General features: G+C 44.4%; 1 protein-coding gene across 2 annotated transcripts in view; it reads right to left on the bottom strand.

Annotated features, from left to right (window-relative positions):
* Nucleotides 1-692: 692 nt before the first annotated feature.
* The window catches only part of LGI2 (leucine rich repeat LGI family member 2), a 16,188-nt gene continuing 1,514 nt past the window's right edge, over nucleotides 693-15,366 (bottom strand). The window contains exons 2-9 of one of the 2 annotated variants that reach the window (XR_014175858.1): nucleotides 14,799-14,870; nucleotides 11,207-11,278; nucleotides 9,144-9,215; nucleotides 8,000-8,071; nucleotides 6,488-6,657; nucleotides 5,348-5,512; nucleotides 1,329-4,274; nucleotides 693-1,166 (exon numbers count right to left, since the gene is read on the bottom strand). Coding sequence is in view for 1 of the 2 variants with exons in the window: in XM_081959007.1 (XP_081815133.1) it covers nucleotides 3,457-4,274; nucleotides 5,348-5,512; nucleotides 6,488-6,657; nucleotides 8,000-8,071; nucleotides 9,144-9,215; nucleotides 11,207-11,278; nucleotides 14,799-14,870 (1,441 nt within the window). In the remaining variant the exon portion in view is untranslated. Of the gene's footprint in view, nucleotides 4,275-5,347; nucleotides 5,513-6,487; nucleotides 6,658-7,999; nucleotides 8,072-9,143; nucleotides 9,216-11,206; nucleotides 11,279-14,798; nucleotides 14,871-15,366 lie in introns of both variants that reach the window. The other variant, XM_081959007.1, reaches the window with a different exon arrangement.

Genomic DNA, 15,366 nt, shown 5'->3' with positions numbered 1-15,366 from the left:
CACGCGGGAGCACCAGAAACAGGAAGAACAGTTCCCTGGCGTGCATCCAGCCCCGTCCAACATTTCCCAGCCACTGGAAGAGGCAGCTGCCTTTGGAGGCTGAGATGAGTGAGGAAGAACAACAGCTGGGGCCTGTTCCACATGCACATATGCGCAGAGCTGTTAGGAGAGGTGAACTATGGAGGACAAGGAGTCGACTCGGAAAGCAAAACACACGTAGATGCTGAACGGCCCCTCCCTGGCTGGGGAATAAATAGAAGGAAAAGGGGAGTGGTGGTCGTAGCAGACAACAGTTCATATTTCTGAAGGTGTTGCTCATTGTGTTTTGTGCCACAGAGACTGCTTGCCAGAACTTAATTTACAGCCTTTTGGCTGGGAGCTCAAGGAACTGATAAGGTCTGTACTGCAGTTAACTCTTTGAAGGACTAAGGCCTGGACTTTTCGGTGGGTGAATGCAATTAATTCACAAGAGGTAAATGAAGAGGGTTTTTTAATAACAAGGAGTTTGTCCTTGCTTCTGCTAAGGCTGGGACAGAACAAATTTTCTGGGTTTGGGAAAATAGACAAGATTGTCAAGACCACAAAGCTTTTGTCTGGATAAGCATCACTAGTTTTTAGGCCTTAAAAAGAGAGTTTTTTTAAAAAAAGAATGTATTCAGAAGTATGTAGCCAAGAATTGTTTTAACCTCAGACAGAGCAAAGCATATAGAATTATATTTATTTTGGTAATGCATTTTAGACTATATATTTATTATTTTAAACCCTTTTAGAGGTGAGTCTGGACAAGTTAATATGCTGTCATTATCATTGATAATGATCATAGTAAGGTTCATTTTTGGTTTGGGAATACATTAGTTGAAAAATAATAATAATAATCCATCAGGACATTTCAAAAATTATAATAGACTTCTGGGACCCAACTCTCCTCTCTTGCCAAATCCTCAAATGCCACAAAGCTCTGAATTTTATTGTTCTAATCTAATGCAATAAAAGCAACCCAAAGCTCTTTTTTTTTTGCAATTGGGATTTTTAATCATTGGAAGCTGGACTGATAGCTGCTTACAAAATTGACACGTTTTCAATCAGAATAGAGCTGGAAGGGGCCTTGGAGGTCTTCTAGTCCAGCCCCCTGCTCAAGCAGGAGACCCTAGATCATTTCAATCAGTCTATCAATCAGAATAGAGCTGGAAGGGGCCTTGGAGGTCTTCTAGTCCGGCCCCCTGCTCAAGCAGGAGACCCTAGATCATTTCAATCAGTCAATCAATCAGAATAGAGCTGGAAGGGGCCTTGGAGGTCTTCTAGTCCAGCCCCCTGCTCAAGAAAGAGACCCTAAAGAATTTTAATCAATCAATCAGAATAGAGCCGGAGGGGGCCTTGGAGGTCTTCTAGTCCAGCCCCCTGCTCAAGCAGGAGACCCTAAAGAATTTTAATCAATCAATCAATCAATCAATCAATCAATCAATCAATAAGAATAGAGCTGGAAGGGACCTTGGAGGTCTTCTAGTCCAGCCCCCTTCTCAAGCAAAAGACCCTAAACAATTTCAATCAATCAATCAATCAGCATAGATCTGGAAGAGAGGTCTTCTAGTCTGGTTCGGGTGAACTAGTAGTGGCGGCTGTGGGAGGCTCCGCCCACCACCCTGACGTAATGTGCAAGCACTGTTCATGTGCATGCACAGACGAGGCACATGCATGCTCACATCTGCGAACCGGTAGGGGAGGTAATTGAACCCCATCTCTGCGTTTTGCCCAATTATTCAATCACATCTGCCAGATTTGTGCGAGTCAATTTTTCAAAGTTGCGGTTTGATAAAACAGGTAAGCAACCTGGGGGGAAAAACCCCAATTAACAAATGACATACAAAGTATCCGAACGATGTCATTTATGCATATATTAATTGAAACCTTCAAAGAGATTTGAAAAATTAATTCAACTCAATTGCTTAACGGAGCCAAGTTGGATTTCTGCGTCCAATTCAGAAAATGCTATTTCCCATCTACAGACCTGAAGTGCTGAACAATGGTTGAAATCTACGAGAACGCAAGCAATTCTCTCCAATAATTCAAATCAACTTTTGGGGGATCGATCCGTTTGGTCTGGAAATTTAAACTCAATCAAATCATCTCCAGATTCATTCTCTGTCTCAAATATTTATTTATCCTTTCGACACACCGTGTTTCAACGAGAGGAGGATGAATTTCAGCCAAAGGATTATTATTTCCCAGATATTTCAAAGGAAGGAATGCATCTTTATCACTGCGATCAAAAGTTTAAAATTAAGAATTTAAGCTTGATTTGTGCCTAAGGCTCAGGCAAGAGAACAGGGTACAAAATAATGTGGGGAGATAAAGGCCAAACGCAAAGCTGTCATGTCAAAAGGCTGTTTTTGCAGTCAGTATCGAAAAGATTTCATCTTCAGCAGCTGTAAACGCCTGATAAAATCTAATTTAGCCATCAATCTTATCGTATTCATTCTGATGGTCTACTGAATGCAAGTCTACCCACTAGCCAACTAAGGAAGGATATTAATTAATGGAGTAATCTCCTCCTCCTCCTCCTCTTTGTAAACCCACCCCCTTCTAATACTGATGATATTACCTAGTTGGGTTATGAAACTTCTGCAAGAAAATCACCAAGCTCAGAGAGCATCAAGGACCCCACAGACCTCCTCCTCTCCCTTCCCCTTCTCCTTCCTTCTCCTCCCCCTCTTCTTTGCAAAACCCACCCATTCTAATACTGATGATATTACCTAGCTGGGTTATGAAACGTTTGCAAGAAAACCACTCAGCTCAGAGAGCACCAAGGACCCTGCAATATTTCTCCTCCTTCTCCTTCTCCCCCTCCTCCTTTTCTTTTTATTACTCTTTTTGAGTGGTGATTCGAAAGAGCTATCAGCACTTTTCTCCAAATCTGAACGTGAGTTAGAGATTTCCCCCACTTCATTTCCCAGGGTCCAGAACCCAGGACGACTTCATCCTCACAGAGACCCATCCCGTGAGCAGGATTCCTCATCAGGATGCTAACAGCTGCAAATCGTAAACCACTAGAAGGAATGGCTTCCAACTTCCAAGTCCTGAAGAAGAGAAAAAAACATTGTTTTTCCTGGCAGCCCTCTCTCTTGGTTTCAGCCACTTTCTCAGCTGTTCCTCCTTCCCGTTTTGCATCATTTTCAGAACTACTGCCTTGCACACCGTCTATGAGCAATAGGAGGCTTTGAAAATGCCCCTTGTCCAGGGTAAAATTGGCATGGCATGCACTTAACCGAGTTAATGCATTCCCTGATTAAATAGGCAAACTTCTAAAAAGTTCCAAAACAAAACAAAACCCTTGCGGAGTTAATGCCAAGGGTTCTCTCTAGCTATCAAAGTGAATAATCTGTTCTTTTTTTTCCCTCTCCTCTTTTGTGTTCGTGTGAAAGTATCATCCTACATGAGTTCCCCACGCCTGGGGCCGCTTCATAAACTCAAGTCAACCACGATGTGTTCGAATATCTGCGTGTGGCCTTTAAAACTGGAAGCAAAGAAGAAATCGCGCCTATCCGTCGACACCGCGGTGAAGGAGCGGGGCGCCTGCACGTAGATCTCCTTAAATATTTGAAAGAGGCTCTTCTCCTCATTCCACTGGAATATTTGGGAGAAGGTGTAGTCACTTCCCAGAGCGAGGTAATGGTGGTCCTTGAAGGAGAAAGGCTGCAGGGTCATGGCCCCCCGGGAAGGAAGAGCCTGGATCTCCACAAACTGTTTGCTGTCCCATTTCATGACTCTCGAATCGCCGATAAATCTGGTGAGGGAGATGTAGAGGCCATCTTGTATCCGGAAGCTCTTGACGGCCAGAACGTCCTCCATGTTGGGTATCTCGCTGTGTGGGAGGAACTTTCTGGAACTCTTGTTCCACTGAAGGATAATCGGGATCTGAGAGCGACTGGACAGGATCAAATGAGATTTCCCATCTATGTCGACGAATTCGGCGTCTGTGTCCCGGAACCACTCGTGCAGGGACTGGTAGGAGTAGAAACCCTTGTTGTTCCACTTGTAAACCGTAGTCAAGCCAGCTTTGGAGCTATCCGCGATGACGAAGAAGGTTTCGCTCTCGATCTGGAAGAGCTCGATGTCGTTCGGCTTGGAGATGCGGGAGACCTCAATATCCTGGAACTTGACAAATTTGGTCCAGCTTTCCTCGTACTTATAAATGTGGGACCCGCCAAAAAGCTGAGCTACCACCACAAATACTTGGTCGTCAATCAAGATAGCTTTACAACCCACGATGGATTGGCCTGTTGACTCAAACGAAGGGATACTGTTAGCCAGTGGTGAAAATTCATTTCTTTTTTACTACCGGTTCTGTGGGCGTGGCTTGGTGGGCGTGGCAGGGGAAGGATACTGCAAAATCCCCATTCAGCAGGGACTCTGGAGGCAGAGAATAGATGCGGGCGAGGCCAGCCAGGGATAGTGTTTGCCAGTTCTCCAGACTACTCAAAATTTCCGCACCCGATTCTCCGGAACCTGCTGAATTTCACCCCTGGTGTTAGCAGAGCCCAAACTGTACCTACTGTTTAAGCAAATTCTTCATTTAAGGCAGGGGTCCCCAAACTTTCTCAGGGGGAGGGAGGGATTTTGTGGGAGGGGCAAGCACATGTGGGTGTGGACACGCATTCCTGCAACTTTCATAGCGATGCTTGAGTGAGGTGGGCTGCAGGCGGCCACAAGGATAGCGCGAGTGACTGTTCTGACCGAGGCTTCCCCAGTGGCACGAAGCCAAGTCCCCGTCCCGATAAACCCCTTTTATTTAATTGACAGTGAATTCCTCTCCAGCAAAGTCTTTCCCCTCCCACCGTCTTTCAAGGGAGTTCACAATGACCAACCTTTCTCAGTCTGGTCTCCCCTTTCAGGACTTCCAGAGCTTCCGGGAGGCCTGTTTTTTGCCCTCCCCAGGTTCCAAAGGCTTTTGTTGAGCCTCCGGGAGGGCGAAAACAGCCTCCCCCGGGCTCCGGAGGCCCTCTGGAGATCGGAAACAGGCCCGTTTCCAAACTTCCGGGAGGCACATTTTTCACCCTCCCAGAGCCTCCGTGCGGGCGCTGCACTTACCTGGGATAACGGGCCCCGTGGAGACTCCTGGGAAGGGAGTAGGGGGGGGCAGACACTCCTTACAACTACCGGTTCGGTGAACCAGATGTAAAATTAGCATCCCGTTTACCCGAACCAGTCTGAACTGGCTGAGTCCTACCCGTGCATAAGAGGCAATTTTTCCAAATCCTCAGAACCACCTTGACAGAATGGGGGAATGCACCCTGTGAATCCCAAAGGATGCGTTGAAACTTAAGAGTGGCGCATCGGGTTACTTTTTTACCGGTGATGTTATCGTAACTCCGGAAGTTCTTCTCAATGTGGTCCCATTCCAGCACCATGCAGTTTTCCATGCTGGTTTGCGCAATGGCCACGTAGACGTCGTTTTTGGAGCTGAAGGTGTCAATGGAGACTGACTGATAGGGCAAAATCTGATGGACAACAAAATCTGTAATCATATTTAATCGAAAACAAGGGTGTTACAATGGAATTCGGCAGGAGGCGGGAAGCTGTTCAGCCCTGATCTGGAAATGCTCGGCTTGGGGAAGCTAACGCTGAACAAAAAATAAAACATACAGGCAGTCCCCGACTTACGACAGCTCATTTAGCGGCCGTTCAAAGTTACGACGGCACTGGAAAAAGTGACTATCTCAGATTTACGACCGTTACAGCCTTCCTGCCTCGTGGCCACATAATCAAAATTCAGACGCGTGGCAACTGACTCACCTTTATGACGGTGGCAGTATTCCCCAGGGGTCACGTCATCCCCTTTTGCGACCGTCGGACAAGCCAAGACAGTGGGGGAGCCAGAATTCACTGAACAAGCAGGCGACTAACTTAACAAACTCAATGATTCACTTAACAACGGTGGCAAGAAAAGTCGTAAAATGGGGGCATACGACCATTTCAAACAATAACATATTTGCTAAGGGGCCAAAAACAGGGGTGGGCTTCAAAAATTCTCTGCCCAGTTGCTGGGTGCGTGGTGGGCATCGCCTAGTCGGCCTCCTGCACCATGGCGGAAGGGATGTTTTCGCCTTTCCCAGACTCCGGAAGCTTTTTCGAGCCTCCAGGAGAGTGAAAACAGCCTTCCTGGGTTCTGGAGGCCGCGGCGCGTTTCCAGTCTTCTGGACTTCCGGGAGGCCCATTTTTCCCCCTCCCGAGCCTCCATTTAGGCCCTGAGCTTACCTCACCTCCAAAAGGGGCCGCGTGGAGACTCCTGGGAGGGGAGGGGCAGGATGGGAGGGGCGGGGAGGAGTAGGTGATTGTGGGATTTGGAGGTTCTCCAAACCAGCCGTAACGTTAGCTACGGCTTCTCCCGAATCTGGTCAAACCTGTAGCAGCCCACCCCTGGCCAAAAATACCAAAAGCCCAATTCTTCCTGACTAACTTGCAAAAGAAAGTTTGCTTTCGACCAAAATACCTGTCGTGGTGCATTCGTCGTCAAAGCTCGAGGCTTCGTTTAATTTCTTGTCCTGAAATTCCGTGGGACCCACACACAGGACTTCCGAAACGGAGGAGTTGGTCATCTTTAGCCACAAAAACAACCACTTGGCTTTGCAATCACACTCAAACTTGTTTCCCCTCAGGTCTCTAGAAATAAGTGGGGAAAGAAAAGCTGGTTTGCAAAGAAGCTGGAATCGAAACTCAACCGATTCTTGCAAGTTTTTCGTTTGGAAAAAGAGCAACGGGGCAGATAGGACCGTGGGCGAGAAATAAGAAGTGAGCAGAGTGGGATTTTTAAAGACAAAGCAATGTTTGTCTATCAAGTTTAATTAATAAAAGCGCTTTCTGTTGTGGATGTTATTTCTTTGTCACAAGAAGACAAATAACAACAACAACAACATTAGCACCAATCAATGGTATTTGTGACACATATTTTGTTAGAATATTCATGACTGGGAGAAACATGGTAACAAGGTCAGCCAATAGCAACAAAGTCATCCAATGGGAGCTGAAACAGAACTGTGCTGAGACTTGACACTGAAACAAGACTTATCTCTGTCTGTTCTGAACTGTGAAAATGAAACTAACGGCTCTCTCTTGTTTGTGTTCTGCTTGTAACTTCTACCACACTGAAAGAATCTACTATTGGTGTTGTACATTTATTAATCTGTTATCATCTATATAAAGAAGTTAATAAATCAAGCTGATCTGTTATCCTTCTGTGCTTTCTGGATTTGATTTTTCTGCAACAAACTCTGATATTTTTAACTGCTCAGTTGACTGAGTTTCATGTTTAATGAATAAGAGAGATAATAAATAACCTTGGCTGATACCTAGGATGCTGGCAGTAACCCGTATCAACCATCAGCACCAGTCAAGGATATTTGTGATACATTTGTAAATGTTTAATTGACTGAGTTTCATGTTTAATGAATAAAAGTATAACAACAACAACAATAATAATAACAACCAATTTCTGCTCATTAGACCAACAACAGACTTTCAAGAAGAATTACAACATAGAATAATAAGGTGGGAAGGGACCTTGGAGGTCTTCTAGTCCAACCCCCTGCCATGGCAAGAGACCCAATCTTTTCTGAAATACCTCCAGTGATGGAGCATCCACAACTTCTGGTGGCAAGCTGTTCCACTGGTTAATTGTCCTCAGAGCCAATATTGTTAGAGATTGTTTTTCCCCCCTTTGGCATTGCTTTCTGTGACATTTGCTTCTTTTATTTATAATGCAAAGTTACTCTCGGCAGGTATGATATGGTACACTCTAGCATAGCAACCTTGAAATATTTCAAATAAATGCATCAGTAAGAGGAAAGCCGTTTTAAATGAAGCCCAAGGTTTAGAAAATGAATGAGAGCAAACGTCCTCCTTGCTAGTCCCAATTCCACATCCAAACAGCTCAAGGAAAAATTCTGGATGCTGAGATAAGATTTAAAGCCACAAAACAACAACAACACGACAAAGCTCTACTTACAGTTCAATCAGAGAGTCTAAATCACCAAAGATATCCCTTGGCAAAGCTTTAATCTGGTTATTGGCGAGAGAGCTGGAAAAGTAAAGTTAGATGTCACAATAATTTTGAAAGCCGTTTAAACCCTATAGATAGAATCTGAAATCAGTAACACTGTGGTATCATGGTTGTTGAAAAGTGTTTGAAGGTTCTCAATTCAAGGTTGACATAGAAAGGACAAAATTAATAACAACTTTTAAAGTGGAGAGAAATCCCAAACCTTTCAGGAGGTCAGATGCTGGGAATTCACTGGGATTTTTCTGTTGCCAGACGAAGGGAACAGCTAAGGAACAGGGGTCGACTTGGGAGGAAGGCCACAGGTGGACGATGAATGGCCCCTCCCAGAGGGAATAAAAGAGGAGCGAAAGGGGAGTGGAGTTTGCAGGAGACAATTATTTTGCTTAATTGATTCGTGACTCTCCGAGACTCCTTGCCAAGTTTTGCAGAGATCAGCTTGGCAGCCCTCCAAGCCAGAGAAGGTCCGTGACCATAAATCCTCCCTTGAAAGACTTGGCTGGATGTGAATGAGCAGAATTCACAGTCAATGAATAAAAGGGGTTTTTCTGTTGGGGCCAGGACTCTGCTTTATGCTCTTGGGAAGCCTCGGTCAGAACCCACAAGGCAACTGGACTTGGTATTTTTTTCCTTTTGAAGACATTTTGCATCTCATCCCAGAAGCTCAACTCTGACTGGTCATTTGCATCCATTTAGAGAGTCATTGAGGCCACTTGGAGGTTTATTTGTATCAATCTACGTCAAAATTGGTGCAAAATTGGGAGATTGGTCTGTGTCTTCAAAGTGACCTGAATAGTGGAAATATGTGAGGGGCCTTCTTGGAATTGCTAAAAGGACTGTGTTGTGGGGTTGTGTTTTCTTCAGGACAACACATGCCTAACAAGCAGCACTTGTGTTCGACAGCGAAGGGACACAGGGGGAAAAAACTATCCTGCAGGAAGCACAGGATAAGTTTCAGGTTGTGTAACTTTGAGCTGTCATTAAACAGATTGTCGTAAACCAAGGACTACATCCACTCAGCCAGACGTAACAGCATGGCTGAGGTGATAAGCAAGATATAAATTAGCATGAAACAACAACAACAACAACTTACAGATGAGTCAAGTCTCGGAGACCCCGAAATGCATTTCTTGAAATGGTTTCAATTTTATTTCCTTCAATAAATCTACGCAAGAAGAGAGATACAGAGACAGAAATAAATAAACGGTCCTTAGGTGTGAAATACAGTCACAAGTCACCTTTTTTTGGCAGTGATGTTGTAACCTTGAATGGTCACTAAACAAACTGTTGTAAGTTAAGGACGGCCTCAACTTCGGGGAGCTGTGGAAATAGGAACAAAATCACACTTCAGCTTTGCATTTACAGGGTAAGGTAAAGGTAAAGATTCCCCTCGCACATCAGTGCCAGTTGTTCCCGACTCTAGGGGGAGGTGCTCATCTCCGTTTCAAAGCCGAAGAGCCAGCGCTGTCCGAAGACGTCTCCGTGGTCATGTGGCTGGCATGACTCAATGCCAAAGGCGCACTGAACGCTTTTCCCTTCCCACCAAAGGTGGTTCAATTCAATTCAATTCAATTCAATTTATTAGATTTCTAGACCGCCCCCTCTCCCCGGAGGGACTCGGGGCGGTGTACAGGAATAAATTTAAAAACCATATAAACAGTCATATATATAGCTAAAAATCAAATTAAACAACCCCTGTACGAATTTATAAAAATTAAAAACAGACCCTAAAACCAATCCTAAAAATTTAGAGATAAAACTGAGGTGGGAAAGGTGGAATTAGGCCAAGCCGACTAGCTGGTTCCTATTTTTCTACTTGCATTTTTTATGTGCTTTCAAACTGCTAGGTTGGCAGAAGCTGGGACAAATCACGGGAGCTCACTCCGTTACACGGTGCTAGGGATTCGAACTGCCAACCTTTCTGATCGACAAGCTCAGCGCCTTAGCCACTGAGCCACCATTGATTGCACCATTAGAGCAGAATTCCCCAACCGTTGCAGCTTTGTTGACCAATGGAGGGGAACAAGGGAATCGTTTGGCACAAGTGGTGGGCACCTGCGCTCGTCACGTGTGCAAAAGTAGTGCACGCACACGCCCTTGCTTGCTGCTCGCACGAGTGTCAATGTGCACGAGTGTTCGCTCACCCGCCACTTCCGCCGCCCGGTTCTGAACAACTCAATCAGGGCCATCCTAGCAGCATTAAGGGGTCTGGGTTCCGGCTTCTTTTACTGCCACTTCACTGAGGGACATTCTTCCCTTGAAGTAAAAACATTGTTTATGCGCAGAAGCAAAAAACAAGATGGTGGCGCCTGCGGCTCGGGTGCGTGTCCAGCCGAGTTACTCGCTACTTGGCCAAACCGGTCTGAACCCGTCTCTGTTTTGGGCCCCGTGCAAGGGAATGTACTGGGGCCCCTACGACAACTCCTCATGGTAATAATAAAAAATGTAACTGGTCAATAAAATTAAACATAGACTTATTTTATTGGCACGCTAGTATTTATTTTAAAAATGCAGTAAAAGGTGATAAATATGTTGTTGTATTTATATGATGCAAGGGTTGACATACACAGGTTACACAGAAGCCATTTTTTTTAGTACTGTGCATACGCATGTAGCGTGCGGCAAGCACACACATGCACGAAGCATGTCTCGGAGCGAGCTGGCAGTAACAGAAACCGGAAGAGACCCCTGCACCAGGGCTATGCCTTAAGGCAGCCCTGGATTCAAGGCCTGGTAATGTGCTGCAGCCCGGGAATTGGGGACTGCACTCTCTCTCCCTCCCTCTGTTCCCCCCCCCTCTCTCTCACACACACACAAAACCCAGAACATCTGCAGATGTGAAGCATCAGATGTGGCGGTCGCTATCTTGCCAGTGACAATTTTCAACGGACCGTGATGGAGCAGAAATGTTTTGGGCTGGAGGACAAAATACGCGACTTATAAACCAGGGGTGTCAAAATGGCGGCTCGCAGGCCGGATGCGTCGCACACAGGCCACGCCCACCCAGCTCCATGAACGGGGGGAACCATCACAAAACGTCACAGGACGGCAACGGGATGTCGCGAGTTTGACACCTGTGTTCTATATAAACGATCAGAAATAAATCGTCCTGCCTTTTTAAGTCTTTGCAGGAGGTAGGAAAAGCAGGTGACTTACAGGTATTCAAGGTGAAAAAGCCCACCGAAGGCGTCGTCCCGTATGACGGTAAACGAGTTAGAATTCAGCAGCCTTAAAAAATAAATAAATGCAGGTATCAAGTTTAAAAAACCACACACACACACATCACTATGGTTAGTCCTCGACTTACCACAACGGAGCCCAAAATTTCGGTTGCTAAGTGAGACAACTGTCAAGTTAGATGCCATGTTACTCACCTAACGACTGCAGTGATTCGTTTAAGGACTGGGACAAAGCAGCTCATAAAATGGTTTGGGCCCATTTTTTGAGCTTTCTCGTCCCAGTCGTTAAATGAATCACTGCAGTTGTTAAGTGAGTAACACGGTTGGTAAGTAAATCTGCTTTCCCCCCCTTCCCTTTGGTTAGGGAATGGTGGGGAATGGAAGGATTGATGCTCCTTGCAGACAGCTGGTCATTTGCATCCTTTTTAGAGAGCCGTTGAGGCCACTTGGAGGTTTAATTATGTCCTCAGAGTCACCTCAATAGTGCAAATGGGTGTGGAGCCTTCTTGGAGCTGTTGAAAGGACTTGTGTTGTGGACTCCACACCCGTTTGCACCACTCAGGTGACTCTGAGGACAAAGTTAAACCTCTGAGTGGCCTCAACGACTCTCTAAAAGGATGCAAATTACTCAAATAAGTTATAGAAGAATGACAGGGGAAATTCAGAAGAAAAGATAAAATACATACAAAAGGGGAAAAGGGGGGGGGAATTTAAGAGTAGGAGATAGAAGGATAAACAGAAAACTGAAGAAAAATAGAACACCAAAGAGAGCAAGAGATGAGTTAGGAGAAAATGGTTAGGAAAGGAGGAATGTAAAAAAAGAGAGAGATTAGTAGAAAATGAAATATGTTGATATTGCTTATGACATATAGTTAAATAAGATAATATTGTTAAGTGTGGATAACCAATTAAGTAAAATGCTTGTTATAGTAAAATTGAACTTGATGATATATGCTACATATAGAAATTAGAAATAACAAATGGAAAATGAAATTATAAAGTTGGTATACTTTTTTCTGGAAGGGTGAAAAATGATTTTGTTTACGAGTTAAGAAAAAATTTAATTTAAGATGGAAATGTGGGAAGAAAATAATGGGGCCGAAATTGATAATGTGACGTAAAATTAATTATGTATAAGAGAGAATGTAAAAAGGGGGGGGGAAACCAGGACAACACTTTGTTTGTAAAGAGGTTTTAAAATTTATAACAAAAAATCAAAGTTTTCATTGCCAAAAAAAAAAAAAAAAGGAATGAAATTGACCAGCTGTCTGCAAGGAGTATAAATCCTTCCATTCCCCACCATCTAGTCAGAGCTGAAGAAGCTTCTTGGATGAAAAGCAAAACCTCTTCAAAGAAAAAACAGAAAGTCCAACTGAAAAAAAAAAATCACTATTGGGACAACTATGACCTGGATGGCTGAGAATCTCCATCGATATTTAGCAACTTGGTTGTTGGTGAGTGAATGACTTCTCCATTGACTTTGCTTGTCAGAAAGTCGCAAAAGAGGATTGCGTGAGCTTGGGACACCACAATAAGTCACAAGTATGAACCAGTTACCGAGTGTCTGAATTTTGATCCCATAATCAGGGGTATGAGTGGTGCGGTGTCCTTGGGGTGGAGCTCTCACCTCAGGCGGCTGTGAGTTCAATCCTGGGTAGAGGCAGATTTATCTTTCCCTGGGCATGCTGAGAATATATCTGCCGAACAAAACTCCTCATTGGCAACATAAAAGGCATCCGGCCAGCAAAACACTTTGCTAACTCCTTTCAGTTTCCCAAACTCCACCCCGCAAGGGATTGTGGGTTCGTTAAAAGAGGATGATCAGGGGAATGCTGCCAAGGTTGTAATTGTAAAAAATAGTCCTAAGCTCACCTCTTGAACTTTGGTCACTAAACAAACTGTTGTAAGTAGAGGACAACTCTACAATTAGTGTTCTCTGTTAGTAATCAGTTCTGCTCCGTTTTCCCCCCTTACACAGGATGTATTTTGGATGTATTGTATTTTCCAGAGTATAAGACGCACCTTTCCCCCCCAAAAAAGAGGGTGAAAATTTGGGTGCGTCTTATATACTAAATGCAGCATTTTTGGCCTCCCGAAACCACACTCCCTTCGCAAAAATGGACGTGCAAAGCCTTTAGGAGGCTTCCTGAGTGTCCCTGGAGGCTGGGGAGGGCAAAAACGAGCAAATAATGGGTCGTTTTTTCCCCCCGTTTTTGCTCCCCCCTCAGCCAGCAGGAGCACTCTACAAGCCTCCCAAAGCCTATGCATGCCCTTTTATTTTCACAAAAAAGGGCCGTTTTTTGCTCGTTTTTGCACACACACATACAGCCCCCAGGAGCACTTTGCAGGCCTCTCAAACTCTCTGCATGCCCCGTTTTTCACACAAAAAAAATGAGGCCTGCAGAGGGCCAAAAACTTTTTTTTTTAAACTACCTCTTCAAAATCTTGGTGTGCTCCGGTGCGTCTTATAGTCTGAAAAATACGGTATCTTGTTCTTTGATTAGAGAGGCTATTCTCAACTTGGACATTTGCAGACTTGAAGGCCAGCTGCCAGAATTTCTTTCTCCTTGGCCCACGACTGGCCTTCCCAAGAATCTGGGGACTTTCTCGTTCCACAATATCTGAAGTTGGCACCAGTTGGCAAAGGTGTGGCATGTGATAAAAAGATTAGCAAGATACGGAAAAAGACAAAGGCTCATCCTTACTGTCTCAATATTTCATCGCCTCCTTTCTTTTACGTTTCAGAAGTACCAAGGGCGGCATAAACTCCCCGTAGTCCTCGATTTACGACCGTTCATTTACTTGACTGTTCGAAGTTAGAACAGCAGTGAAGTGACTTATGACCGTTTTTCACCCTTATGTCCGTCGCAGCTGATTTAAATTCAGATCCTTGACAATTGACTCATACTTACGACCTTTGCGTGTCCTGGGGTCATGCACAATCCCCTTTTGCAACCTCCTGTCGAGCAAAGTCAACAGGGGAAGCCGGATTCACTTAACAACTGGGTTAGTAATTTAACAGCTTCGGTGATTTGCTTAAGGACTGTGGCAAGAAAAGTCGTAACATGAAGCAATGGTGGGTGGATGGATGGATAGATGATAGATAGATAAGATAGATAGATATAGACATAGACATAGCTAGGGATGGGTGGATGGATGGATAGATTGATGGAAAGAGAAAGATTGATATAGATAGATGATAGATAGATAGATAGATAGATAGATAGATAGATAGATAGATAGATAGATGATAGATAGATAGATAGATAGATAGATAGATAGATAGATAGATAGATAGATAGATAGATAGATGTAGGTAGGTAGGTAGATAGATATGGATGGATTGATAGATAAATATGGATGGATGGATTGATATAGACAGACAGACAGACAGACAGATACATAGATAGATGATACCTACAGATAGAAACATAGATGGAGAGAAGGAGAGAGAGAGTGAAAGAGAATAGCTATAGATAGATGGGTGGATAGAGAGAGAGAGAGAGATGGATATGATAGAGAGACAGATAGAGAAACCACTCAAACATATCCACCTTCTTAATACTTACAGCAGCTGCAAGGAAGGCAGGTGAGAAAACATTTTCTCCTTTATTTCGGGAAAGGTCCCATTGACCAGACTCCTAAAAGAGGCAGCAGGAAAAGAAAAATCAGCAGGAGCCCAACTCAATGCATTCTACTATAACTTCCCCAACCTGGTGCCCTCAGATAAGAGAGTTGGAAGGGACCTGGGAGGTCTTCTAGTCCAACCCCCTGCTCAGGCAGGAAATCCTACACCACTTCAGACAAGTGGTTATCCAACCTCTTATTTAAACCTTCCAGTGTGGGAGCATTCACAACTTCTGGAGGCACGTTGTTCCACTGATTAAATCAAGAAGAAATTTCTCCTTAATTCCAGATTGCTTCTCTCCTTGATGAGTTTCCACTCATTTTGCTTCTTGTCCTGCCCTCACGTGCTTTGGAGAATAGTTTGACTCCCTCTTCTTTGGGGCAACCCCTGAGATATTGGAACAATGCTACCATGTCTCCCCTAGTCCTTCTTTCTCTTAAGCTAGACATACCTAGTTCCTGCAACCGTTCTTCATATGTTTTAGCCTCTTAGGTCCCTTAATCATCTTT

Source organism: Natrix helvetica, assembly GCF_964273705.1.
Source record: "Natrix helvetica genome assembly, chromosome: 7".
In the NCBI taxonomy this organism is placed as follows: Eukaryota; Metazoa; Chordata; class Lepidosauria; order Squamata; family Natricidae; genus Natrix; species Natrix helvetica.
This window is presented reverse-complemented; position numbering and strand designations above follow the sequence as displayed.